The sequence below is a fragment of the Denticeps clupeoides genome, chromosome 20 (genome assembly GCF_900700375.1).
Source record: "Denticeps clupeoides chromosome 20, fDenClu1.1, whole genome shotgun sequence".
Classification (NCBI taxonomy): Eukaryota; Metazoa; Chordata; class Actinopteri; order Clupeiformes; family Denticipitidae; genus Denticeps; species Denticeps clupeoides.
The window spans coordinates 16,252,032-16,278,866 of NC_041726.1; the positions used below are offsets into that span (position 1 = coordinate 16,252,032).

General features: G+C 42.4%; 2 protein-coding genes across 9 annotated transcripts in view; one reads left to right on the forward strand and one right to left on the reverse strand.

Moving 5' to 3' along the window:
• On the forward strand, positions 1-26,088 carry lrch1 (leucine-rich repeats and calponin homology (CH) domain containing 1). 7 transcript variants are annotated; one of them, XM_028963931.1, is made up of 21 exons: positions 1-311; positions 7,847-7,991; positions 8,199-8,325; positions 8,442-8,547; positions 10,576-10,712; positions 10,837-10,967; positions 11,701-11,788; positions 12,182-12,287; positions 12,996-13,075; positions 13,187-13,254; positions 13,964-14,026; positions 14,253-14,318; positions 14,393-14,429; positions 15,253-15,366; positions 16,500-16,556; positions 17,115-17,175; positions 17,826-17,906; positions 18,363-18,472; positions 20,365-20,502; positions 20,610-20,687; positions 22,730-26,088. In XM_028963931.1, the coding sequence occupies exons 1-21, from the start codon at positions 116-118 to the stop codon at positions 23,039-23,041; spliced, it is 2,301 nt and encodes a 766-aa protein (XP_028819764.1). In that variant the 5' UTR covers positions 1-115; the 3' UTR covers positions 23,042-26,088. The 7 variants fall into 7 exon arrangements, with proteins under 7 accessions (XP_028819764.1, XP_028819768.1, XP_028819765.1 ...); XM_028963935.1 differs by having other exon boundaries at positions 24,722-26,088; XM_028963932.1 differs by lacking the exon at positions 17,826-17,906 and having other exon boundaries at positions 2-311.
• Positions 26,050-26,835, reverse strand: part of nek5 (NIMA related kinase 5) — a 9,724-nt gene continuing 8,938 nt past the window's right edge. For both annotated transcript variants that reach the window (XM_028963942.1, XM_028963943.1), the window contains exons 19-20: positions 26,683-26,809; positions 26,050-26,605 (exon numbers count right to left, since the gene is read on the reverse strand). In XM_028963942.1, coding sequence (XP_028819775.1) covers positions 26,416-26,605; positions 26,683-26,809 — 317 coding nt within the window. In that variant the 3' untranslated portion in view covers positions 26,050-26,415. The remainder of the gene's footprint in view (positions 26,606-26,682; positions 26,810-26,835) is intronic.

Below are 26,835 nucleotides of genomic sequence, written 5' to 3' on the forward strand. Positions count from 1 at the left end.
CGGTGGTGGTAAATGCGCAGGCCCACTGCAGGCATGCGCCGCGCCGTAGGTGGGACCACTGCGCGCCCCGCGTTCGGCTCGGTCCGAGACGTTCCGTCCATCCGCAGGAGCGAAGATGGCGACGCTCACGCCGGAGCCGCGTCCGCAGCCCGCCGGCGCGGGCTCCGGGAGCAGCCCGCCCTGGAGCCGCGGCTTGGAGAGAGCCCTGGAGGAGGCGGCGAGCTCCGGCTATCTCAATCTGAGCACCAGGAAGCTGAAGGAGTTTCCCAGAAGCGCGTCCAACTACGACCTGACGGACACGGTGCACGCAGGTACAAGCGTATTCCTGATTTACTGCGCGAATAAAAAAAATAATAATAATAAGGCGCCAGGGAAGGAGATCCCAGCTCATGGGACTAAATTGCCATTTTGATCTGGAAATCGAATGAATAGATTCAGTGATCAGGGAATGTAATATAACACATAAAACCTTTTTACCTTTAATGTTGATATTTCCAGAACTTTTGTCCCCAGAGGCTCGTGGTGGAACTCTCCATTAACCCATCCATCCACCCACCTATAAACCCATTCACCCATCCGTCTAACCCCCCCCCCAACCCATCCATCCAGTTACCATCCTACCCACTCCTCCATTTCATCCATCCATCCATCCATCCATCCATCCATCCATGCTACCATCCATCCACCCTTCCATTTCATCCATCCATCCATCCATCCATCCATCCATGCTACCATCCATCCACCCTTCCATTTCATCCATCCATCCATCCATCCATCCATCCATCCATCCATCCATCCATCCATCCATCCATCCATCCATCCATATTACCATCCTACCCACCCCTCCATTTAATCCATCCATCTGTCCATACTACCATTCACCCACCCCTCCATTTCATCCATCCATCCATCCATCCATCCATCCATCCATCCATATTACCATCCTACCCACCCCTCCATTTCATCCATCCATCCATCCATCCATACTACCATCGTCCTACACATCCGTCAGGCACATGTTGTGTTTCACATGTGACAACTAAAATAAACCAAATTAATATTTCTGAATGAATGTTTGTAGTTCTGGAGTTCAGCTTGGCTCCCTGTGGAGTTTCTTGCTCTGCCATACTTCACTGGCCTCTGATGGATAATTTTTTGTACGTCAGTATGTGTTGTTAATCGAGCAGGTTTTATAGTACTGTGTACATAATTTGTATTTTGAATGTATGTGTGTCTGCACAGGCCTAAGAATAAGAAAACACTGAAATATGTTGCAGTAGGAGGCTGTGGCCTGATGGGAATGCAGAGGGATTCTTGCTGCCCTCACACACATAGACACACACACACACACACACATCCATCTTTCTCTTAACACACACTAAAGGTCTAATGAGGTGATCTAATTTCTAATTAAATGTTTAAGCTGCACAGGCGGTATACACAACATAAAAAAGTAAACCTACAAATTATCTTACATTTTTTTATAGTACTGCTATTTTGTTAATTATAGTATTATAACAGCAGATAGTAGAGCTCCCCTGAACAACACTGCCTGTGTATGATTAGACTCTTGCTGGTACTTGAGTTTGTGATAAATCCAATGAGTCTTGCATCAATTATCAATAATCTATTGATAAGAGGATATTAGATCGTGAAGATGATCTATGTGTTGACAATCTGCCAGAGCAGAGAGATTGTAGTATTGTCTATATAGACTACATTCTATCTATCTATTGTGGTTCTATGCGCTTTCTGCATTTTTTTTCCTCAGCCAAATTGCGCTATCTGCTTAATGCCTGCCTTATAGAGCGCTCAACCCATAGATATAAACACTAGATGTTACATTCAGCCTCTCAGCATGCGTTAATAGTGCCAACATATTCAACCAAGTTCATTCAACCATGCTTCTCTGATGGAAAGCGAAGATGCGGGAATTTTGTGTCGCAAACGTCTGTGATAACAAGCGAACGAAGAATCAATGCATATAATTTCATAAGTAAGATTCTATTATCATATTTTATGTTACACAATTCTGTGTATGTTATTCATGTTACAGACCAGAGCATCTGTCTTCCCAGCCCCACCCATAGTAAAGGCAGAGCTTCTGTTCTGACACATCTATATATTGTGTAGTTAGTTCATTCACTATAGATCTTTTTCCAAAGTTATACAAGCAGGCTGATGGTGGGTTACAGCCACCTCCACCAAACAGGAAGACACAGCTTCTGTTCTGACACCTGTTCATTGTATATAGACCTTGACAAATTTGGGACCGTTGTCTTAGTTGGAAGACTAAAAGTGTGCCATTGTTGCTCTGTAAAGTGAATGGGAGGATAGAGGAATGAAAAGGAATGGAGAATAGGGGGATGAGTAGAAAGAGGTTTAATGTGGTTGAATTGTTTACATTGGTTGACTAGGTGAAATATGTGTTGTTTGGAAGGCTGAAAGTGTGACCATTGTTGCGCTGTGAAATGCATGGGAGTGAATGGGAGGATAGAGGAATGAAAAGGAGTGGAGAATAGGGGATGAGTGGAAAGAGGTTTAATGTGGTAGAATTGTTTACATTTTGTAAACAGGTGAAATATGTGTTGGTCGGAAGGCTGAAAGTGCCACCACTGTTGCTCTGTAAAATGCATGGGAGTGAAAGGGACGATGTAGTGATTAAAAAAGAGTGATAGAGGAGAAGTGGGGTGAAAGCGCGAAAGAAGAAATTAAGTGTGTTCCAAGCTTCATGTCAATATGTTGAACCAGGGGTGGGTTAAATTTGCCATTGTGAATTTGCCAAGTGAATGGGAAAAAATGGATATGGAAATGCGGTATACTGAGAGCTCATCAAAAAGTGTTATCGCTATGGGAAAAATTACTCAAAACATGGTAGTGGCATGTGGGCGGAGTCACGAATCGAATAATAGCACACTATGGGCCAGATAGATGTGTGAATTTTGGAGGATATGTGATAAAAACTGTAGGAGGAGATGTGTATTTCAGGAAAAGAATAATAATAATAGGAAGAAATAGATGAACAAGATTTTGGCTTTCCAACCCGAGAATAATTAATATTCGTCATAAGAAGATGCACAGGCCAGCATATGATAACCAAACCCCCATCCGTCCCCGAATGGGGCTTATGTTTACCTGCACATTTTTAAAACGTGGCAGTAAAGATTAATAATTCACTACTGACTTTAGATATGGGTTTGTTGGTCCAAAGTTTTGTTGTTTTTTAATCAGCCTTAAAATAAGATCAGACACACACAAAAGCATTATATATTTTGAAGATTTGGGTGCATAGTGAGAAAATGAGTGCCTCATGTGCAAAATTTCGGTAAAAATTCATCTGTAAATAAATATGTGAGTTCACTGTACTCAAATGGCCCCCACAGTCACCAGATCTCAATCCAATAGAGCACCATGTGGTGGAACGGGAGGTTGGCATCATGGATGAGCAGCCGACAAATCTGCAGCAACTGCGTGATGCTATCATATCAACATGGACCAATATCTCATTCATGGACTCATTCAAGTACAACCCGGTACTAGCAAGGGGTGCCTAATAAAGTGGCCGGTGAGTGTACATAAATAAAGCCGCTGTCCGTACCCTGCGTTGTTTGCGTCGGTTTTTGTGCACATAATCAAAAATCAATGGAACATACATGGACATGCAATTCTTGCATAATTTTGTAGGTGCAGTGTTGTGAGATCTGCACTCAAGGGTGAAGATGTACTTGTTTGAGGACCTGCTGATTGAACAAGTTTGCAAAAATGTGGTTTGCAGCCTTGACAAGGAGTACACACGACAGATTACAATGCACAGTACGGACGCAAGTATATCAGCACAAACCTTAACAATGCGGATACGCATACGTAGCTCACAGCAGAAAGGTAGATGTCATGTTCAGGTCTGATGCTAGGCTAATTGCTAAGTCTTCGATGTGGGCTGACATGGGGATTTAAGTGACTTTGACAAAAGTCAAATTGTGAAAATTTGTCGGTTGGATACATCCCCACATCTTCAGCTCTTTAACAAAAGTGGAAGGAAAAATGGTGACCTGATGACAGGCTCATAGGCGACCAAGGCCCACTTGAGGAGCAAGGCTGGCTCTTGCTGTTCATCCAATACATGAGCTGTAGTTCAAGTAGTCGAACTGTAGTCCTGGTTCTGATGGAAATACCTGGTTATTATGATGGGACATTGACCTGAGCTAGTTCTAAAAAACTGTACTGCTGCTCATTTTTCTCAGTGGAATCCAGGAATTTCTTCATCTCTCTCACTCTATCTCTCTCTCCCGCTCTCTTCTTTCTTTCCCTTTCTCTCTTCTCTCTCCCCCCACCACTCATGTTTATATGTGTCTGAGGTTGTGATTGTATTCGTGTTCCAGTCTTACTTAGGAGGAAATGACCTTTGGTGCTTCACTTCCACACAATGAGCTGGGAGGAGACGCTTCCTGCCTGAGTGTGAGAGTTTGTGTGCGAACGTGATTGTGATATACAGCAAGTCCTCTGCATTTAACCAGTCACACTTAGTGAACAGTGGACAGCCACCATTCCTTGACACAAGAGAGACACATGGCTGATTACATTCGAGACCTGTTGGCCTGTGACATTATCTGGCCCTCCACGACTCCTGCTGCACAAATCTCCATTGTGGGATACCGGAACAAAGGCCTATGACCATGGACTGATTACAGGAAACTCAATGGCATCACCTTCAAAAATAGTATCCTCTACACCTGCTCAATTCAGCCTGCGACTGAGTCGCTGGCAATACCATTTTCACGAAATTAGTCCTCTGCAATGCGTACCACCTTGTCAGCGACCGGGAGGGCGATGAGTGGAAGACAAATATCTTGTCGCTTCCTTTGGCCTTTTCAACAACCTTGCAGCATTCAAAGCGTTTGTTAATGATGCAGATACACCCAGACTGGACCCGGATGCTGGAAATCATTTGTCAGGCCTTTCGGCGGCCATCCATCGGTTCTGATGTCAGGGCCTACAGGGCCACCTGCCCAGTTTGAAAGTCTTGCAAACCAGAGGTCCACCAGGCCCAGGGCTTGCTCCTGCCTCGGCCTCGACCATGGTCCTACGTCGTACTGGAATCTGTCACCGGCTTACTCCACTTAGGAGGGAACATCGTGCTCCTGGTTCTGGTGGACAGGTTCACGGAGGCAGCCCGATTCGTTCCTCTGCCATGCCTCCCTAGGGCCTCCAAGACCACTGACATTGTCATGCAGGAGGTTGTCAGACACTACACCCCTGGATGTGTTCTCGGATCAGCTCGATCTTGGGGTACAACCCCCACCTGCCACACCCATGCGCCACATTCATCATGACCAACAGAAGAAGATCTCACTCTTCCCACAGCTCCACACCAGCAGCAAAAACCTACAGCTCCAGCGACGCCATGCCAGGGTGAGCCATCCAACCACACCACCCTGCACAGATTCTAGTCGTTTCTAGTCTTCCCCCGTCACTGACCCTGACAGCCAGACATGCAAAATATGGTCAGATATGTGATTGTTTCCGCTGTTTTCTGCGTGTTTTGGCACATTTTTGGACTGCAGCGTGGGCTGAACAATCTGATAAGTATTTGGCTGCAGTGACTGCTTAACGTCTGCAGTGAGCTGGCCACCCGGCGTGACTGACTCTGATGTGATTGAGTGAGTGTGGGACTACTTCACATACTTAAGCAAAGGTTGCCTCCTTAAGAATCGGTCCAATCTGGCAATACAAGATCATGTCTCCTCCCTTCCTCCAGGCCTCCCCTTCTTCGTAATGTCACTTGTTGATGGCGCTGTCAGCAGATATCTCAAGACCACGTCTGCTACCGAAGGAAACATGCATATAGATTATAAACACGTTTATTCAAGAATTCTCACTGGCAAATGAGACTCCCAACATGCTGTATTATCCTCTGTATTATCCAACCCGCCCATTTTTCAGTTTACTGCTGTGTTGGATTGAAGTATAAGAACTGGCCTTTTAGCTGTGTGTGTGTGTGTGTGTGTCTGTAACAGTACACATATCATCAGAAGAATAACCTTTAGTCTGTTGGAATGACATAAATACACTTAATCAGTCACTGAGCAGGCAATGTGTGTGTGGGTGTGTGAGTCTATTTATAGGTTAGTTGGGACCAAATGTTCTTGCGAAGATGGAAGAAATGACAATTTCAGCAAAAGTGGGGGCCTTTGTGTAATCCCCTCAAAGGCTTGGTACATAGAGACGTTCTACACTATCAGCTCTGTTATTACATAAAGATGACAAAACGTAATGTGTGTGTGTGTGTGAGAGAGAGAGAGTGAACAAGAGAATGTAAGACTCTTTTCAGTGGCTTGTTACGTAATTCATGACTGAGGGAGGGTAGAGAAACAGATGGATGGAGATGTTGTGGGTAGTTATGGGATAGCTGGCAGTGACCCCATGACCTGAAAACCACCTAGTGTGTGTGTGTGTGTTCTTTTGTGGATGCAAAGCACTGAGTATTTTTAACTGTTCCTACCGGCCGCGGCCCTGCAGCAGAATGCAGCGGTGGTGGTGATGATGGGATCAGTAAAATGGCGAGAATGAGGGAATTGTGACGTCCTCGCAGTCCCCCTTGCCTCCCATTCATATTCACGTGATGACTTGTGTCCTACTGGCTTGTGTGTTTTATCTAGGCGTTATCATTGTGTTAAACAGCCTTCCTTCACATCTCCTAAACAACCAGAAAACCTACAAAATTTGTGATAATATTGTGTAAAACAACTACACACACACTGATCTATATTTAGGCTTGCAAGATTTGTCCCTATGAAGCATGTGTGTTTTATGCCTTTCTTATGCATCTGTAATCTGAACATCATTTTAATTACAGATCAATTCAATAAAATAACAGACGAACCTTAATTAATCGCAGTTTGCAAGAAATATTATTCCAGCTGAATGTAAATGTTGAGAATTTGCCATCTGTAATGGGTATTTTTAATGTGTGTTTGTGTGTGTGGTACTCTCTGCTACTGTACTTTCTTTACTTTAAGTATGACGTGAGACAGAAATCTACATTTACCGCATTTATCAGATGCTCTTATCCAGAGCAACTTACAATCAGTAGTTACAGGGACAGTCCCCCTGGAGCAACTTAGGGTTAAGTGTCTTGCTCAGGGACACAATGGTAGTAAGTGGGATTTGAACCTGGGTCTTCTGGTTCATAGGCGAGTGTGTTACCCACTAGGCCACTACCACCCTGACAGACAGATTTCCTTCTTAACGTGGAGCTGCATTAAAATTGTTCTGTAATTCCCCCCAGACAATATGAGTCCCCCCTCCACCCTCACACACACAATTACAGAAAAGGGTATGTGGCAGCAGTTCATGTGATACAGTAGAGGAAGGTTTACTGTATCTGAACAGGGGGCTGTTCTTTCCAGCTGTCTGTCACATCATGTCACAATAACTACCTCTGAACCTGACATCTGCACACACACATCCTCCACCTGCATATTATTACCGGTCTGGAGGATGTCACTTGTGTACATCAAGCTGCTTTAACAGGCAAGAGTTCTCATGGCACTATGGTCACTTTTGAGATGCTTCTCACAACCCATTTGTCGTCGACGTGGAAACTGCTCCTGTACAGATTCAGCTGAAGCTCTGCATTATGGGAACTGGAGTTTGTGTGTTATCAGTGCTTCATATCGCTGGGCCATTATAATAGATCTTTATAAAGTGATCTCGGGGGATGTGGACTGTATGTATGACAAGCCCTGCTTTAGTGATTTTTACAAGCAGAGGGCATTTACAGAGTTTGACTTTTTTGCTTCTTGTTATTTCTTGACAATGAAATGATTTCTCTCTCTCCCATGTTCAGATCTGTCAAAGAATCGTTTGACTGATGTCCCATCTGAAGTTTGCCATCTGGTTTCCTTGGAGACACTGAGTCTTTATCACAACTGCATCAAGACTGTTCCAGACACACTCATCAATTTACAGTCTTTAACTAATCTCAACTTAAGGTAAACTTAAGGTACTCTCTTCTGATCTGTGTGTCTGTTCTTTTTTTGTGTGTGTCTTTTGCTTGTATGTAGACAAAATGTCCCTCAATTAAACATATTTACATATTTACCACTACACTAGAAACCAGAAAGGAGATGCACAATTATATGACACACACAGTTATAAAACCTGCTCCAACACCCTTACTGCATCCTGAATCATTTCAGCCGGAACCTGCTGTGTGTGTTGCCACCATGTGTGTGTTCTCTCCCACTGCGCATCCTCAATGTCTCCAACAATCGGCTGAACTCCCTACCAGAGAGTCTGGGCCAGCTCAGCAGCCTCATGGAGCTGGTGCGTTCATACTTTAATTCAATACGATTTCATATTGCATATTAAGAGGAAGTATGTGAGACTTCAGATCCTTTCTGAATTTAAATCTGTGCCAATGCTGTGTGTGTGCGTTTTAGGATATTAGCTGTAATGAGATCACATCCCTCCCACGGCACATTGGTCGACTCCGAGCACTGCGAGAACTCAACGTGAGACGGAATCTCTTGTGCGTGCTACCAGATGGTTAGTGAGAGTCTCTCTCTCTCACACACACACACACACACACACACAAATACACAAACAAACAAACAAACAAAAACAGTTTTTTTTGACTACGCAACATACAACTGTATGCTTTTATCAGTCCTGCTGCATCACTCTCCACCGACTACCATAATGTGACAAGAAGAAAAGACGAATCCAGGTGGAGTGTTGGGAAGGTTACTTTTAAAATGTATTCCGTCACAGATTACAGAATACATGCCCCAACAGATAATAAAAAAGGCCCTTTTTTCCTTAACCATTTCTTTATTTATAAAGCTGAAAAGGGGAAGAGTATTAGACAAACATAAAATATGCAATTGAAAAGTATTTACTGTTATGGTCACCAACATATTCCATCACTTAGTTAAAATAAAAAGTAGCCTTGCACAAGGAAATTTTTTCAATGACCCTCTTCCTGATTAGGACAAAAAAGGTAAAAAATTTTTTTTTAAAGAATTTACTTCCAGATGTTTCTTTAGGTTGGATGTGGAGTCTTTTGACGCTGAGAGCAGCTTGTTTGCTGGCAAACAGAGTTTGCATTGCATGGTCAGATTTGAAGTGGTGTCGGAATTTACAAGTAAGAAATGCATTCCTGCCCGGCCACTGCTGGCTCTGTTGTGCTGGCTCCGGGTCCACCAACGTTAACAGAATGCTTACATTAGAGCCGCTTATTGCGTGTTTTGTTTGGGTTTCCGGTGTTCTGACGATTTATGCTGCTTTGTCAGTGCTACCGTATAGGGTTCCATTTAAATTTGTGCATTTCCGATAACGGTACAAATCACTTTAAATAGCACCAATACTCAGTCCATATGCACTGTAAGAGAATAAAGATCATGGTGTAATAGTGAATTAAATTATATTTATTTACAATTTCAGGGGTAGCATGGATTTATGGGCACTGAAACAGAGCGCAAATTTGAGGGACTGCACATGCGCAGATCCACTAGGTAGCACAACTCGATAGGCAGAATTTTTCAACAGAACACCTGTGTTATGCGTGGTCTGCGCAGCGTGGAATTACCAAAATTAAAGAGGAGATGAAACAGGAAAACCCCGCCATGTAATCCATTTATTTCAACAAAGTAACTGTATTCTGATTATCACTCATTTAAACAGTAACTGTAACGATATACAGTTACTCATTTTTTGTATTCTAAATAAGTAACGCCGTTACGTGTATTCCATTACTCCCCAACACTGTCCAGGTGTAATTACTGAAATGTTCATTACTGCAAGGACGGGAGCATCGCTGATTTATTTATTTTCTACAGGGTGGGCCATTTATATGGATACACCTTAATAAAATGGGAATGATTGGTGACATTGAACACATTTTATGAACACAAGTGGTCAGAAACTTGTAAAAAACTCATGAAAGAATAAAGTTACGTTAAAACCAACCATTGTTTGTCTTGTGAAATTACCAATACATTTGATGTGTCACATGACCCTCTTCCTATTGAAAAACAAAATCCAATGGCCGACTTCAAAATGGCCACTATGGTCACCACCCACATTGAAAAGTTTGCCCCCTCACATATACTAATGTGCCACAAACAGGATGTTAATATCAATCAACCATTCCCATTTTATTAAGGTGTATCCATATAAATGGCTCACCCTGTATATTGCTCTACCCCAGTACAGCTCTGGACCTACTTCTATTCTTTTTTTTTCCCACTCCCCTTCATGATTTAATTAGCAAAGGTCGTCACCGAGATCTGTGCTATATTATGAGCTCAATTATTGTCTCTGGTGAAATGTGGGAATTATTCTCCCTCCCCCTCTCTCACGCTCTCCTTTTCTTATTCATTTGCTTTCTCTTGTTTTTAACATGTTACATTTAAGGCATTTGGCAGACGCCCTTATCCAGAGCAACTTACAACGTGCTTTCAAGTTACCATCGATGAAGAGATGTTGACCAACCTTTAACTTTTCAATTCATACTCAGAGCCCTTGCATGGTTAAACCCTACTTTTTGATATCTTCTGTGTGTGTATTTTATAGATCTTGTTGACCTGCCCCTGGTAAAGTTTGATTTCTCCTGTAATAAAGTCTCCACCATTCCAACTTGCTACCGGAAAATGTTCCGTCTGCAGTCTCTACAGTTTGAAAACAATCCTCTACAGAGTCCACCAGCACAGGTAACACACACAACCACACATTTTAAAAGAGTGTTATGCACAAAATACTCAGTATTACTTTGGAAATGTTGTTTCCAATGTGTGTGTGTGTGTGTGTGTGTGTGTGTGTGTGTGTGCATTTTAGATCTGTATGAAGGGTAGGGTACACATCTTCAAGTACCTGATGCAGGAGGTGTGTCGTGGGGAAAAGATGGCTGACATTCTTTACCTGCCTGTCAATCCAAGTTTCATTATATCACGACCCAGCACTGGCAGGTATGTTACCATGGTAACAGGTGTTGATACACCTGGTGAAAAACGCTGTAAACTGCGCTGGGTTAACATGAGAGGGCTCAGTCGTACTGTCAAGGGGTGTGCAGTGGAGCCGATGCGGAATAACAATGTTACAAAATGGCGTGAACCTAGTTGCAGAGGTACGCAAGAGAGCAGGTCTGTTTCGTAAATGCCAGCACCCACTGGTGTTTACGTTTGCGATAATGCGCAGTGCACTAGATTTACAGAAAGAGTACAGAAACGGCGTAAAGGCTCTGTGTAATTACACAATTTGACACAAGCTGCAGAACTGTTCTGTAATAATTTCAGCACATTGTCATTGTCATAAATCATCCTTACAGGCTGTTGAAAGTGCTGGTTAAGCTCTATGCATTCCAGTTTTGTGCATGAATATGTTAAATGTATATGACACATTTATGACCGTGAGTGTATTCTCTGACAGAAGTTGGTCACGTGATTTCAGACTAATTAGGTCATCTGAACAAGTGTGTGTGTGTGTGTGTGTGTGTGTGTGTTTTAAAATGACAGAGAGTTTACTCTGGAGATTATTTTAGATTGGCACAGCACTTGTGAGAGTTGAAAAGAGAAGTTGGTGTGTGTGTGTGTGTGTGTGTGAGAGAGAGCTAGCAGAGACTCTCTGTGTCTCAGACTCAACTCTGGAGTGATACGTCTAAAGGTGGCCGACTCGCTTTGTCCCTGTGTCTCTCTCTCTCAGTACGGAAGACTTTGAGCAAAGCCGAAAGCAGGACAGTGACTCAGGAGTTGGGAGTGACAGTGGAGACAAGCGTCTGTCTGCTACAGAGGTGAGGTGTGTGTGTGTGTGTGCGAAGGTCAGGAAAAAAAACAACACTGACCTTTATGAACAGAGATATACACATACTCTACTCTCTAACTCTACATAAATAGTGTGTGTAGAATTAGAGAGTACAGTTTGTGTATATGTACAGTTGTAATTAGGTTTTTTTTATATGGAAGTACCTTTATTTAGAATGTAGCTTAATATTTAAGTGATATGAGTATGATATATATCTATATATATATAAAAGTGTAAAATGCCAGGTTTCTGTACGACAATAAGTAATTTCCAAACTTTTCTCTAAACTTTCCTTCTAAATATCAAGATTTAAAATTCACCAGAAACTCATGTTCATGCTGTGATGTCTGTTATTGCTGTATGTGTGTGTGCGTGTGTGAAGCCCTCTGATGAAGACAGTTTGAGTTTGACGGTTCCCATGACCCATATCACTGAGGAAGAGGGACTGAGCAGAGAAAACTCCACTGATCACATCAGAAACCTGCCAGGTACTCACAAATTCACACGACTGGGTGGGGCGTGCACACACAGCAGCACACTTTTACTGCTTTCTACAGAAATTCAGATCAACTACAGAATTAGTATTTTCCTGTATGGGCAGCGTATTAACAGCATTAAAACCAGAACACCATTCTAAGTGAGACATTGCAAAACAAACATAATAATAAATAAGCTTACATTTGTATTTACAGTATGGCATGATTATTAAATGTTCTCTATCAATGGGCCTGTTCCTCTAGAATTTCCATTAGAATAAACCTTGCCCGAAATACATACATTAGGCTGGAATACATATTTAAATCAAGCGTGGGAAAGAGGCTCTGGCCAACACATACACAGTGAACTGAGGCGCTTCTCAGTCTGCTGAAAGGGGTGTCACCATGCACCGCCCCACATGAAATGAAAAAATGTGGAATTTGTTAAGTGTGAATCAAGCACCAGTCAGTCAGATCTATTTACATGTGAACGTGCCCCAATAGAAATATTACTGTAATAAAGACATTTTTGAATCTGAAAATTCAGGCATGTGTTCTGGTCAGATATATGTGATGCTGCCAAGTTGTGCGTCTTATGTGATGCTGCCACTTTGTGTGAGTTATGTGATGCTGCCACATTGTGTGAGTTATGTGATGCTGACTTGTGGTATGAGTTATGTGATGCTAACGTGTTGTATCCTTTGCTGTGCTTTGCTGCAGATGACAGAGGCCCTGCTGACTCACCACTCTGTGGCTTTCGAGAATCCATTCTCAATTCACGATTTATCACCTACATCAAGGCAAGTCTGTGCTCCCCCGGTCACCCCCTCTGGGTGTGATTGTGAGGAGGGAGCTTGTGGCCACGTGATCCGCTTGAGTTGAGCCCTCTGTGTGTTGGTGTCTGTCTGCAGGGTCGCACTGCTGAGTTTGATGAGCCCTTGAGAATAGAAGAGGACAGTAACTGGGTCATGGAGGCAACGTGAGTCTGATAAACGCTTACTTTATGCATTGATGAGGTGGGAGGAATCTGAGCTGATTTACAGTGGTCATCTTGTCTTTAATAATTCTCATATGCTGTTAACGCTATTAATGGTGAAAAACTGCAATAATAAATAATGTTCATTCTGGGTCATGCTATTTACCCTCTGAACACACATATCAGGATTTAACATTTTATGTTAACAAAAGGTGTTAATACTGGTAACAAAAGGTGTGTGTGTGTGGTCAAAAGGTAAAAAATCTACTGATTTAAAGTAGACAAGCTTCTCTGAGTTACAAACTAGGATGCTCAGTTTCTGTCGGGGGGAGATCAGACATTTCAACTGCTGACATTGAACCTCCACTTGGTCCATTTATGTGTCCTCTAAATCAATTTTATAGAACTATATTGAGCTGCTATGAACATGCAAGAATATGCCTCTTTTTGGACCATTTGCTGCACTAGCATTCAGTTTCATTCTTTGGAAAGTGTGATGGGTAGAGGTGTGTCCATGTCTCAGCTACTGTAGACACTGGCTCATTGCCTGTAAAGGGCAATTCCCTTTTTTATTCCCTTATTAGATTTAGTTTGAATAATTTTCAGCTCTTGAATGTAACTAGCTGATCCAAAAGAGTGTAGCATCAGAAGGAACAAAGACACATTTCCCTGGCTGCAGGTTCATGTCATTTGTGTTCATGTCTCCCTGCAGATCAGAGATGGAAATGATTGAGCCTCTGAAGGAGGCAGTACAGCTACTCCAAGACCCCAGCAGGTAACAACTCCGCTTGGTGTGCTGATGTGTCTTGTGCCTAACAAGACTTAAATATAAAGGCCCTTTGTTTATCTAGACCATACACACACACACACTCACACACACTCACAGCGTCAAACGACAGAAAGGGTTTGTTTAACTGAAGGGGCAGTTCAGTGGTGGACCACATTCCTCCTCCTCCACTGTGAGAAATGTGCCAGATTGATGTGAGAATACTCTCCCACAGGATGAACGTGGCTTCTGGAGTGCGGCTGTACCCGGTGGAGCTGGTGTCAGTCGAGGACACTGTGAAGTATGTCTCTTCCTAATCACCGATACCCTGAGCAAATTCAGCTTCACCTTCTCATACAAACTCTCTTTCTGTAGTGGTCATGAGGGTGAGGATGGACAGATGACACCGAAGGTAAATCATACACACCCCTGCTTACACCCAGTAACAAACACTCCTACATACACTCCTCCATTACATACATACACTACAACATACTCCTCCATTACATACAAACCTGATCGTGGAATCATGGTTGGACCAAAGTGAGGTCTAATAGTGAGGCTGCCTCTCTCCTCCTCATTTACATTTAAAGCTACAAACACAGAAATGGCGCGTCCTGGGGATATCTCATTGTAGGACTGCCTTAAAGTGACTAATGCTGTACCGTGGCTGAATTTCAGAAAGCGACTTCAGATACAGTATTAGGGGACCACTAAGACCTATATAAAAGCAAAAAAAAATCTTAATAGCGGTCCTTTAATAGCATCAGATAAATTATGATATTTTTCAGCTGGTAAATTCTTCAGTTTTATGTTTTGGTGAATCAAAACATTTCTATCGTATTCTGGTATTCATTTTCAATGCAAAACCCAATGTAACACTTTTTTTAGATTTATATTTGGGGCAATTTGGTAGAATTTGGCACAGAAGGCTTCCCTAGATACTACATATACCATAATTATAGTAGTTCCTCATGTCCGTTAAGTCTTGGTTTGCACCTACAGTAAGTAGAATTTGGGCCATAGCTATTAACATGTGTGAATGTGTTATTTTACGGAGTTATATTTTATAGAATATTGTTCTCTGCACTGCATGTGTGTGAATGCTTTTAGGAGAATGTTTTACGTAAAAAGGACATTTGCATCATTTATAACTCCTAGTGTAGTGGCATCATGTAAATTAGAGTAGTGTATAGAGCGATAAGTCGAGTGTGTATATGTGTATGCGTGTGTAGAGGGCCAGTCCCGCTGCACTCTGGGAGTTTCAGCGGATGCGAGCCCTGATTCTGGAACGAGCCAGACAGGAGGCACAGCTTGCATGCCAGCAGTACCACAGACAGCTGACACAGGTACACACAATACGGCCTTCAGGTAGATCTCAAGTACGGTCTCTATAGATGAACAGTGTTCACTTCTTCATCATTATTATTCAGAGCATCTTAAGAGAAATATTTTTTACAGACTTTTGTACAGTACTGTAATTGTAGTCTAAAATCTGAGTATGGCTATGAGATGTGTAAGGAGGGTGTAGGGAGTATTAAAGGTGGTAACATATCATCGTTCCTCTTATCTCCTCTTTGCATTCATTTTGTCTTTTCACATTTGCACCCTCAGCTCAGTGCAACATCCGACTTCTTTGCACAATGCAAATCTGACCCGTAATACATTTGTTTATTTTGTGTTCAGTCTTTTCTGTTATCTGTTTTTCTGTCTGTTAAGAAGATCATTTTTTTCAACCTTTTCATCCCTCTAGCATTTTTAGAATAGTGACTAATTCAATAATGTTGTATTTTGTAGATTGTAGATGTTCCTTATGCCTTCATAGATTTTTTAAACTCCTATTCCTAGAGTTAGACTCCAAGATAATAATAATCTTGAGTGATCTACATTTAGATGAAAGTGAAGTATGTTTGAGTCGCCTCTTTTTACCATCATTGCGGTAAACATGAGGGAATGATAAGAAAGTGTTCAGCATAAACCTTCAGGACTGTTGGAAACCATCCCAGTTGTCTAACTTGCGGTGGTGGAGAAAAGCCAAGAGTGTGAAATGCTGCCACCACAGCAAAAGCTCCCTGATTTGGATAGATGCAAATGTTCAACATTTTGTTTATGCACATTATTTCATAGTCCTTTCAGTTTGAGTAGGTGTGTCCAAATTATTGACTGGTACTGTATATAATCTATTTGTAATAAACATAATAATATGATAATATAATAATATGAGTTTTTTTAAAAAAAACCTTTCATTTACATTACCCATTTGTTGAAAATTCATGTTGTCGATAGATTTTCTTGTGTTTCGGATTTGTTCAGATTTACCACAAACCTTAGATTCAAAGACAAAATTGATATTTATGGGTCAAGGTGACTTATAATGTTCCTACAGAAGCACATCACAACGTCACTATAAAACACTTAATTTTCAAGAAACAGTAGAATCCAGTCCTCTCTCTCCATGTCCATGTTTTTCTCATTTCCTTAGGCTAGGGTGGGTCCAGAGAGGTTGAGTGATGGAGAGCGAGTTGACCAAAGAAACAGGGTGAGTATATTTTCTTCTCTCTCTAACCTGATCAATTCTGTGTAGACTTCCTTTTTTTGTTTGGTGAGAGCAAGAGATGCCCCTATCCAACAAGGATCGAAGTTTCTGGTTTTGGAGGCTGTCTGGAGTGTTTTTGGTCAGTGGTGGCCTAGTGGTTGAGGAAGCAAACTTTGGAAGGTTGCAGGTTCAAATCCTGAACCGGGCCACTGAGGTCCCCTTGATCAAGGTACCATCCCCACACACTGCTCCCCAGGTGGCTTTCATGGCTGCCCACTGCTCACTAAGGTGATGGGATAAATGCAGGGGACACATTTCATTGTGTGTCACAGTGTGCTCTGCTGCATTCTTTCACAATGACAATCACTTCACTTTCACATACAAATGTTCTTTACTCCAGCCTGTCATACCACTAAAGATAATACCTAAAGATAACATTATAAAGGGACATACTGATGCCTCTGGTTGGGTGATGTAGGGCTGTATGTATGTCTGCACAAGGGATGCCTTATTAGCCATTTCCTGGTCTGAGTTTGCTGCTTTTTGTGTGTGATTCCTTAGGGTGAACATATGCCACACACATCTTTTGGCTGTCCTCCATTCGGCCTGAAGCCACGCTCAGGTAAACACAGCTTACATATTCAAAACAGCTTAACTGAAAAACAGCTTAAACAGACTTTACTGAAAGATTAACAGGTGACTGTGTTGTCAACCCATGTATTGTAAATAAGTGGTAAATGTGCAGCTCGGACGAGGCTGTACCAAGTATCCAGGTAAATTACTTGATTAAAACCATTATTCACCAGCTGGGCATCTATAGTAGACCACACAAAAGTTTTTTACAATGGCAAAATTAGATTGTTGTTAATTAAAAAAAAATGTTTAGAATTTATCTGTAACAATATTAAACATGAAATGTTTTTTTTAAGTCTGGGTGCATTACTGAATACATGTGGCCCAGTGTATTTTGTACTCATTCATCATTAACAAGTCCTATTTGCCCACATACATACACTAATATTCTGTTCATGGCAGAAGCAGCACCTTGTAATGCCTCTAACATCCATCTATTTTTATCTTTTGTGTGTGTTCTGGTCGCTCTGCTCTTGCTTTTTTTTCCTTTTGCCATTTCCCTCCTGCTCCTGGCCTCAATTTTCGCATCACTTTAATGTCTTGTGCTATTTTTGTGCAATATTTTTCACCCTCTGTAATTTGATTGGCTGACGTGATTCCTGCAACTGGCCTGTTTGGCCCCCTTCCTTGCTTCACTAGCCCTTTCCTCCATGCTGCCCTCCTCATCCTTACAGACTCTGGACACCCCCTCTAGTGCCATTGGATTACAGATTGGGCATGGTAGGTACACCACACAGAAATAAATTCCAGGTGGGCTACACCATGACGTGCCAGTTCTGGTGGGTTAGCTCATTTGTGCTAATATCTGATTGTACAGCCCAAGTTGTTACGGTGGTGGTGCCTGTGGTGACCCTCTAGTTCGTTTCAAGTCGTCGTTTAGCAGTTGCCAGGGACCAGGATTTATCTGCTGGTCTCTTCACTGGAGTCTGCCAGTAGTTAAACACTGGGACTGTGTGTGAGTCCGGAACACTGACCAGCAAGTCGTTCCACAACTGCAGAGCTCTATATGAGAAGGATCTGCTCCCAGCCAGGACCTTCTGTTCTTTGGGTACCAGAGAGAGGATACCCAGAGACGACTAGCTGTGGTTTAATACAGTTCCTCTCTATACCTGTGTAAAGTGTGTGGTTTATTGACTGTGTTTCTCTCTCTACTCTCTCTGCTTATGGCTGTTGTAGTGTTCCTCCGGGCACACAAGCATCTGGACTCAGCGGATCCTCAGTTCACAATGAGGAGAAGAATGGAGCAGTTACGAGAGGAGATGGAGCTAATAGAGCAGCTCAGGGAGGTAAAGAAACTCTGCCCAATGTTTAAATATCAGCTTTTTGGGTAAAAAAACTGGATCTGATGAGCTGATGATGAGTTATGGGGAAGACTATACTGGGCAACCACGGACAGAGAGTGGGAGTGAGAACGCCTGGAAGCAGTGCCCCAGCAGGGAGGAGATGCAGCAGGTGTTGGGGGGCCAGAGGCTGAAGAGTTAGACAGAAATGTTCAGTACTAGGAGGACTTGGAACATCCAGGGAGATGTCAGAAGAAGGAGAGGAGTTGTTGAGGAGACGGGGTCAATGGTCATTGGTGTTGAACAGGAACAGGCAAGGGTCAACCAGGAATCGAAGTATAAGGCAAAATGGTAAGCAAGGAAGATATCACGCAGGATAAGGCATTACAGCAAAAAAAAGTGGTGAATTTTCGATTGAGGGCCTCAAATGGCTGCTGTGCTTGGGGGCTCAGGACAAGACGAGTTGGCTTCGACTTCAGCAGTGACGTAAGGGGTTGTGCCAGATGGCTGTAACCCCGAATAAAACCTCCTGTAGAAATTTGCAAAGCCCAGAAATTGCCACAGATGGTCATGGGTACGGGCAATTCGGTGATAATGGAATGCTGCAGGACTGTTAGAAAGGTCAGTGTCACTGCTGGAGTTCGGGGACGCATTTGCAGGCATGCTGGGAGCAAGGGGACAAGTCGTCGCACGGGGAGCAGACATAGGACGCGCTGGGGAGGAGGACCGGAAGTGTTTGGTCGGGGAGAGGGAGGCCGGAGGTAAGTTGGGACGGGAGTGGAATCGTGAACGCGCCGCAGCGTGGTGTGGAGGGAACTAGGGCTTCGTGGGGGGTAGCGGGGAGGTCGTCTTCTTACAAGGGTCAGGCAAACTCAGTGTCAGTGGCAGGCGAAGGTCGCGGTGTCGAGGTAGAATCCGTCAGGAGATCGTCGTAATAAAGGGGGCAGGCAAGGCTCGTGGTCAGGGACAGGCAAAGGTCGTGGTCGTGGTCAGCTGGGCGTGGGAAAACAAGGCTAGCGTCTCTGGGAAATAGATTCAACTCAAAGAGCGGGCAGCATCTCCTCAGGGTTACCTGACTTTTATACTCTACGCTGCCCACTCTCGTTTCCGCTTCTGGGTCGCCGTCTCTCTGTCTGGTCTGGTGCTCTCTGGTGGGCTGGAGGTGTATTGACTGTGACAGTCAGGTATAAATAATGCCCTGTGGGGGTGATGAAATTTGTCTTCCTTTCACTCCCCTCCCAAATGCCCATGAGACGCATAACGCTGTCTGTCCAGGTCACTCTGTGCAGTGCATGACTGAGTTACTACATTAACAATAGACTGAGCTACTACACTAACTTAAAGCAGACTGAGTTACTATATTAAAAGCAGACTAAGTCACTACACTGCCTTACAGCAGTCTGAGTCACTACACTGCATTACAGCACACTGAGTCACTACACTGCGTTACAGCACACTGAGTCACTACACTGCGTTACAGCACACTGAGTCACTACACTGCGTTACAGCACACTGAGTCACTACACTGCGTTACAGCACACTGAGTCACTACACTGCGTTACAGCACACTGAGTGACTACACTGCGTTACAGCACACTGAGTCACTCACTGCGTTACAGCACACTGAGTCACTACACTGCGTTACAGCACACTGAGTCACTCACTCCGTTACAGCACACCGAGTCACTACACTGCGTTACAGCACACCGAGTCACTACACTGCGTTACAGCACACCGAGTCACTACACTGCGTTACACTACACCGAGTCACTACACTGCGTTACAGCACACCGAGTCACTACACTGAGTTAATAGACTGTGTAAAAGTCAGAGACTCATTGGTCAATGTGTTTCATCCTTGTTCTGTGGTTTTGCTGTTCCCTATGTGCGTGTGGCAGAATATTGAGAGCCGACTAAAAGTCTCTCTTCCTGAGGATCTTGGTTCATGTCTGATGGATGGCGTGGTGCTGTGCCACTTGGCCAATCACATTCGTCCTCGTTGCATTGCAAGCATACATGTGCCTTCTCCTGCCGTGGTAGGTACCCAGTGTGCCATTATTCCTTGTTACATCTGAAGTGAATAAAAAATTAGCCCCTGGCATGGTTCAGAAATAAACCACATGAATGATCTGTTGGTGTGCAGCCAAAGCTCAGCATGGCAAAGTGCCGCAGGAACGTGGAGAACTTCCTGGATGCCTGTCGGAAGATGGGCGTGTCTGAGGTGAGTGCACATCATTCCGGAGGTCAGGTACAGTCGACCAAACACCTTACAGCACAGATCTCAAAACAGTTCATGCACTCAGCTTGAAGTCCATTTCCACTGGTGTGTACTATTTAACCATCTGGCCTTGAACGTTCATTACCTGTGTTTATGTGTGGGGGAGAGAAAAGTAAGCTCCTGAATGTCTAATATAATTTTAGAATATAGTCTAACTGTGTTTAATTCTACAAGTATTTGCCTGTTGAAGCCACACTTTAACCAGAACTTCTCACTGTTCAGCACTTTAAGGTCATCATCACATGTATGGCTTTTAGCTTTGTTCTTTGCTCAAAATTGATGATGATGATGACCGTAATGATGATGATAGAACTACTATTAAAATAGCATTTAATTTGTAGCGGTTGAATCAAGTGAGAGACATTGTAATGTTAATGAATGTAGAGCTACACTAAATGGACAGAAGTGTTGGGATGCCTGACCATTAATCCAACATGGAATTTAATGACATTCAATTAGGTTAACATGGAGCTGGTCTCTTGATGGCAGCTATTATATCTTCTAGTCTTCTGTGTTTCTGTGTTGTTCATTGGGGTTTAGAGTCAGGGCACAGTCATGCTGGAATAGAAAAGGGCCATTCCTCAACTGAACTGACAGTAAAGAATGGTGTCAATATTTCAGAGTAAACCTAATTTACCCTAGATAGAGTATTTACAACTCTATGAGGAGTAAAGAAACTAGTTAAAAGTCATTCTTCAGACACATAGTGAATATTCAACTCTACACAGTGTGGATTAGTACCAGTATGCACGAGCACACGGACACTAAATTTAGTTGAATTAACTCTGAGAAGTCAACACTGGCCAGAGAGTAAATACTCTTAATTTTTAACTCTAATTTTGAGTCGGATCAAATGCTATTTGAAAAGGAGTTAAAATCAACTGTTTAAGTGTAAAATTGACAATCAAGATTACTTTTCACTGGAAGTAAAGTGCAAGCTAAACAGGAGCGTGATTCGTCACTCCATAGAACGTTTCCTCTGCTCCACAGTCCAGAAGCCCATGACTGGGGTTGGACTTGGTGAAGCTTGGTTGTGAACATCTTATTCTTACATTAATGCCATTGAAAGTGTGGAACTTCACAAAATCAATTTATGCAGCGTGGACATTCATAGTGACTTTATATAGTCTTCTGCTTACATCTGATCATGGAATATCTGGCAGGGACCTGAATTCAGTAATTAAGAGGCAAGTCCCACTACTTTTGTCCATGTAGTTATTTTTTTGCTCCAGATCCACAATCTGCTGAAAAATATTTGGTTAAAATAAAATAAAAAATTAAATAAAGTACATTTATGTACATTAAAATCAAATTTATTTTTTACCTGGTTTAAGACACCGCCTCTTTCTCTTATATTTTCAAAAAATAAACAATTACTAATTACATTATATTTAATGGCAATATATTTAGAAAAAATTAATTATCATTTCACATGCTGCTAGAATTTTTCCATATACATACTGCGATCTGCCTTAGGTTGTGCATATACCATAATCTTTTTGTCACATTGTATAGTTTTATTTCATGTTGTGAACTAAAACTCTTAATAAAAGGCTGAGTGGCAGTGGGTTGGTGGGTCTGTTCAGAGTGGATCTCATCCATCACATGCACCACCTTTATTAGAGATGACCAGGAAATGTTCAGAACAGCCGGTCTGCTGTCTGTGGGGTTTGTGGGCTTGTTTGTGTGCAGCAAGATGCTCCAGCGTCCATTTTGTTCCCAACTGCTCCACAAATGCTTGATGGCTGGCTCGCAAGTGATTGAGCATGCTAACCAGCCAGTTCATGAAGGCTAAGCTAGCAAATGCTACAGCTTCAGCACCTGCTGAAGGTGTTGAGGGTACCCTGTCTGCTTTAACTACCTATGCTTACACACTGAAGGCTTTCTATCTCCTCCTCTTCCTTTTCCACCTTCCTTTTTTCCTACGTTGACTTGCACTTTTCTTTTCTGTCTTTGTCCCCTGCCCTCCCTTTTTCTTGTACCAGTCTTCTCTCTGCTCGGCGTACGATGTGCTCCAAGGTAATCTGCGGCCAGTGCAGGTCACCATCTGTGCACTGGTGGCGCTGGACTGCGCTGCAGACACAGGGATGGAGAGAGAGAGGAGGAGGGCTGCAGAGATTGCTAGAGGGAGCAAAAGAGATGGACAGATAGAGCTGGGGAATAGGAGGCCTGTTTCTGATTCCCTTGTGACTCCACCCTCTACCTGGTGTCTCTGGGATCTGATTGGCTCGAGCCTAGTGCACCTTTTCTGCCTGCTGCTCCTGTTTGTAGCCTACAGCTTGAGTGAACTAACATAACACAAATGTTATGTAATGTTTTTGAAATGTTTTATGCGCAGACACACACACACATACACACAAACACACACCATATTCGGTAATATGTACTGTGGGCACACACGGTCTGAACATGGCCAAGCAAGGGAGGACCCTTCATCATGTAAAATCACAGACAATAGAACATGAATTCTTTATTTATTTGTTCAGTTATTTATGTTTATTTATTTATACTGATAAAAGTTTCCTTGGATGTCTTAAGTTACATAATCTCATAATAATTTTGTGTATTAATATTTATAATGTACTGAATATAGTTATAATTATTATCTCAATACTGTATCTCAGCATTGTAATATTGCACTCACTCTCTCTCACACACGCGTGTTCTTCAAACATTGTGAGCGTGGCACCCCGTTGAGGAGGTGACAGCAAGGCCTGTAGTGGCCAGACCTGTCTTTATCCCGCAGGACACCATCCAGGCCAGATTCAGGGAGGGAATCATGTAAAAATATGATATTTGCCAGGCATTATTCCTTTCTTCTCATTTTTTAGAAATGTGATGCCGTGGTGTTTTGTTTCGACCTCTCTTTCTCATGCCAGTAGAAGGCCCGGGTTGCTTTTCTTGATTAATATGAATTTTAACGTTTCCCCAGCAGTCAGTAACATGAATGTGATCCACAGCTATTTGGCGGCACTTCATTTTACCCTACTGCTCTCTCCCATTCCTCACAGCTGGGGTCAGAAACACATGCACAACCGCGATATGACCCGTTCGGGTCGACCTGTCAATTTAAAACAGAGATCAGAGAATGATTATGATGATCAACAAACATCACACTCCATGTGAGGGAGAGTGAATGTGGCCGTAAATACCAGTACGTCTGTAACATATCAGGGCAGTAAGTGAATAAAGTTGTTTTTAATCTCTTTTTTAGTGGTATTTTAAAGTTTAATAATTGGTATTTAATTGGTATTTTAAATAGAATAACTGGTATTTAATTGGTATTTAACATTTAAATAAGAGTGGTAGAGCACTCGGACGAAGCTGATCTCCACAAAAGATTAAAGTCCACACGTCTAGAATGTGCAAATTAGGGACGGGAAAAACACCTTTAAATGGCTTTCTGTTTGTTAGAGAACAACTCCAAAATGGATTTTCTCATTTAGACTTTTCGTTTCTGATAAAATGTGAAAAGCGAATGTATTTTTTATTAATACCATCACACACCTTCAGGGACTTAAGAAAAGAGTGTAATGACGGCCACCTGTCACTTAAGTAAATAACCCAAGGTAAAAAAAAGGTAGTCTGGATCGTGTTGGAATCTGGCCCCCAGACATTACCTGATCTCCCCACATCGGCGTGGGTTTCCCAGGGTTCTTACGGTCATGAAAAACCTTAGAGTGATTGAAAAGTTACGAAAATTATTTTCTAAGAATGTGTAAGAACCCTGGTTTCCTCACGGCTCCCTGTCTGGAGATGTATTCCAACAGTGAGGAATATAAAAAAAATGTAATGGTTATCATTACATCTTCCTAGTATTGTCATTATTTAAGCATGCATATTATTAACGGTTGATAATGATTTTTGTGTTACTGAGCAATAGAGTGTTTTTCTTTTTGCTGCTGTTCCTCCTCTCTTCTCTGTTTTTCTGCTCTTCTTTGCCTGGTGTCTCTCTGCCTTTCTGCCTTCTTCTGCAGGAGAAGTTGTGTTTGCCGCATCACATCCTGGAGCAGAAGTGTTTGGCGAAGCTGTGCGTGACAGTGCAGGCCCTGGTGGAGCAGACATCCAGCCGAGGCACTGTCCTCACCTGAGACACACACACACACACACACACACACACACACACACACACACACACACACACACACACACACACACAGTTGTGTCCTCACAGTTTTAACTTCTAATGCTCATGCACTTTATTAGAGATGACCAGGAATTGTCCTCCTCCTAATACTCAGCCACAGATATATTCTTGTATTCTTTTTACATATTTGAAATACATTTCATATTTATTGATGCAGTGCAGCAGGACAGTAGTGTATACTTGGGGAAATAAATTGTATACATAATATATTTTTATGACTAATATATTTTCCCGTCTGTTTTTACCTGAGCCTTTTTTTGTGTGACGTTAAGGCTCCACATTATGGACCCATTTTTTAACCACATGCAGGCACTATCGCATTTAATCTTTAATAAGTCAGGGACAGCTGGGGTTAAACCTGCTGAAAGGTGGTCAGTAGCTTGTCATGGGCGTACCCTCACCGCCTTCACATTCCAGCAGTTTCCAGGTCATGACAGGCTTTCCTGGTTGTTCCTGAACAAACTCCTTTCCCATCAGCTGAGGGTCTTAATGACCTTGGTAAAAAAAAATGGCACCACGTTTTGGCTTGTAGTAAATCTGCAGGTCACTGAGCTCCTTTCCTGCTGTTTTGAGGGTTTGTTAATGAGTGAGTTCAGTCAAAAATTTTATGTAAAAGCAGTGCTGAAAAAGGGGAAGTTAGCTTTGTCAACGTAGAACGCACGTATACATGTATGTATTTAAGCCTGAATCATTTTGAGGTTCGTGTCTTGTACAACTATTCCACGCCAGAATTCCACAGTTCAAATCATTGAAATCATTGAAAGGCCGAAAACAACTGTGACGTTCATGCTGTACTGAGCGTGTGTGTCTGTAAATTCAGTTGTGTGGCTCCAGCCTCACTTTTGGACATTTTTCCCCAAGAGTGTTCCTTACTCAAGACTAAAAGAAGCTGACACAAGCTGCATTTTGGTGTCTGTGTGATGCATTGCCTGCATGAAACATGGACACCACCCATCCTCAAGCATTTCACGCGTTTCACATTTTTTATTTCAACACTACGAGGAAATACGAGAAGCTATTAAAGTTGCTGAGATCTGCAGAAAGTGACTTTTTATTAGTAGGTTTGTGAATGAAGTTATTGACAGGCTTGGGGTTCATGTCTACTGAACAGAAGAGCCCACAACATGCATCTGTACACTGATGATTCCATCTGACAGATTTAATAAAATAATCATGTTTAATGACAGTTGAATGTGACTTGTTACAGTCTGACATTGTTTGGAATATTATTTGTTGTGTATTCAATCAGCAACAATTTTCTGAACGTTCACACATATTGCTTACAGTTATCACAAACTTGATCAAATTGAACTAATAATAAATATAATCTCATTACTTTAACATGATTTGATTGCCTATTAACAACAAAGAACACAACAATTAGGTTTTGACCTTTTTGTAATTTCCAAAATAAAACAAACCAAAAAAGGTCTCTTTCATAATAAAGAATAAAAATCAAGTTCCACAAGAATGGTGACAATTTTATTTATATGAATGTTAAGTCATTTCTGTTTGAAGGTTGCTTTATTGCTTCATCTCAGCCTGGTCCTTTGCTGGGAGCTCCTCGGCTGGGATGGTCACCTGATCTCTCCCTTCTTGCTCTGCTCTGTGTCCTTCTCCTCTTTCACTTTCAACTGTATCTTCAGGACAGAAAAGGTTCAACAGGGACTCATTCACCTCCTTCCTGAGCTCATCTTCTGAATCCTCAAAGTTCCTGGAATAGATCAGAATTTACCTGGTTTAACAGGTTTCTTTGGGGGGAAATAACTATACCTGATCATGCAGACTCACGTATCATCATCATCTGATCTGGGCTCCATACGTTCTTTACCCGCTTCAAAGTCATCAGCCTCATCATCATCTGGAACTACAGGCTTTCTTTTCTCTTTACTCATCACCGTCTCCTCTGATGCATCATCTGTGAAGGACACAATCAGGTAATAT

Coding starts and splice junctions, on each gene's coding strand:
- lrch1 (XM_028963931.1), top strand. CDS start 116: ATGGCGACGCTCACGCCGGAGCCGCGTCCGCAGCCCGCCGGCGCGGGC. Junction 11,789..12,181: donor AGCGTCTGTCTGCTACAGAG/GTGAGGTGTGTG, acceptor GCGTGTGTGAAG/CCCTCTGATGAAGACAGTTT. Junction 18,473..20,364: donor TAATAGAGCAGCTCAGGGAG/GTAAAGAAACTC, acceptor TGCGTGTGGCAG/AATATTGAGAGCCGACTAAA.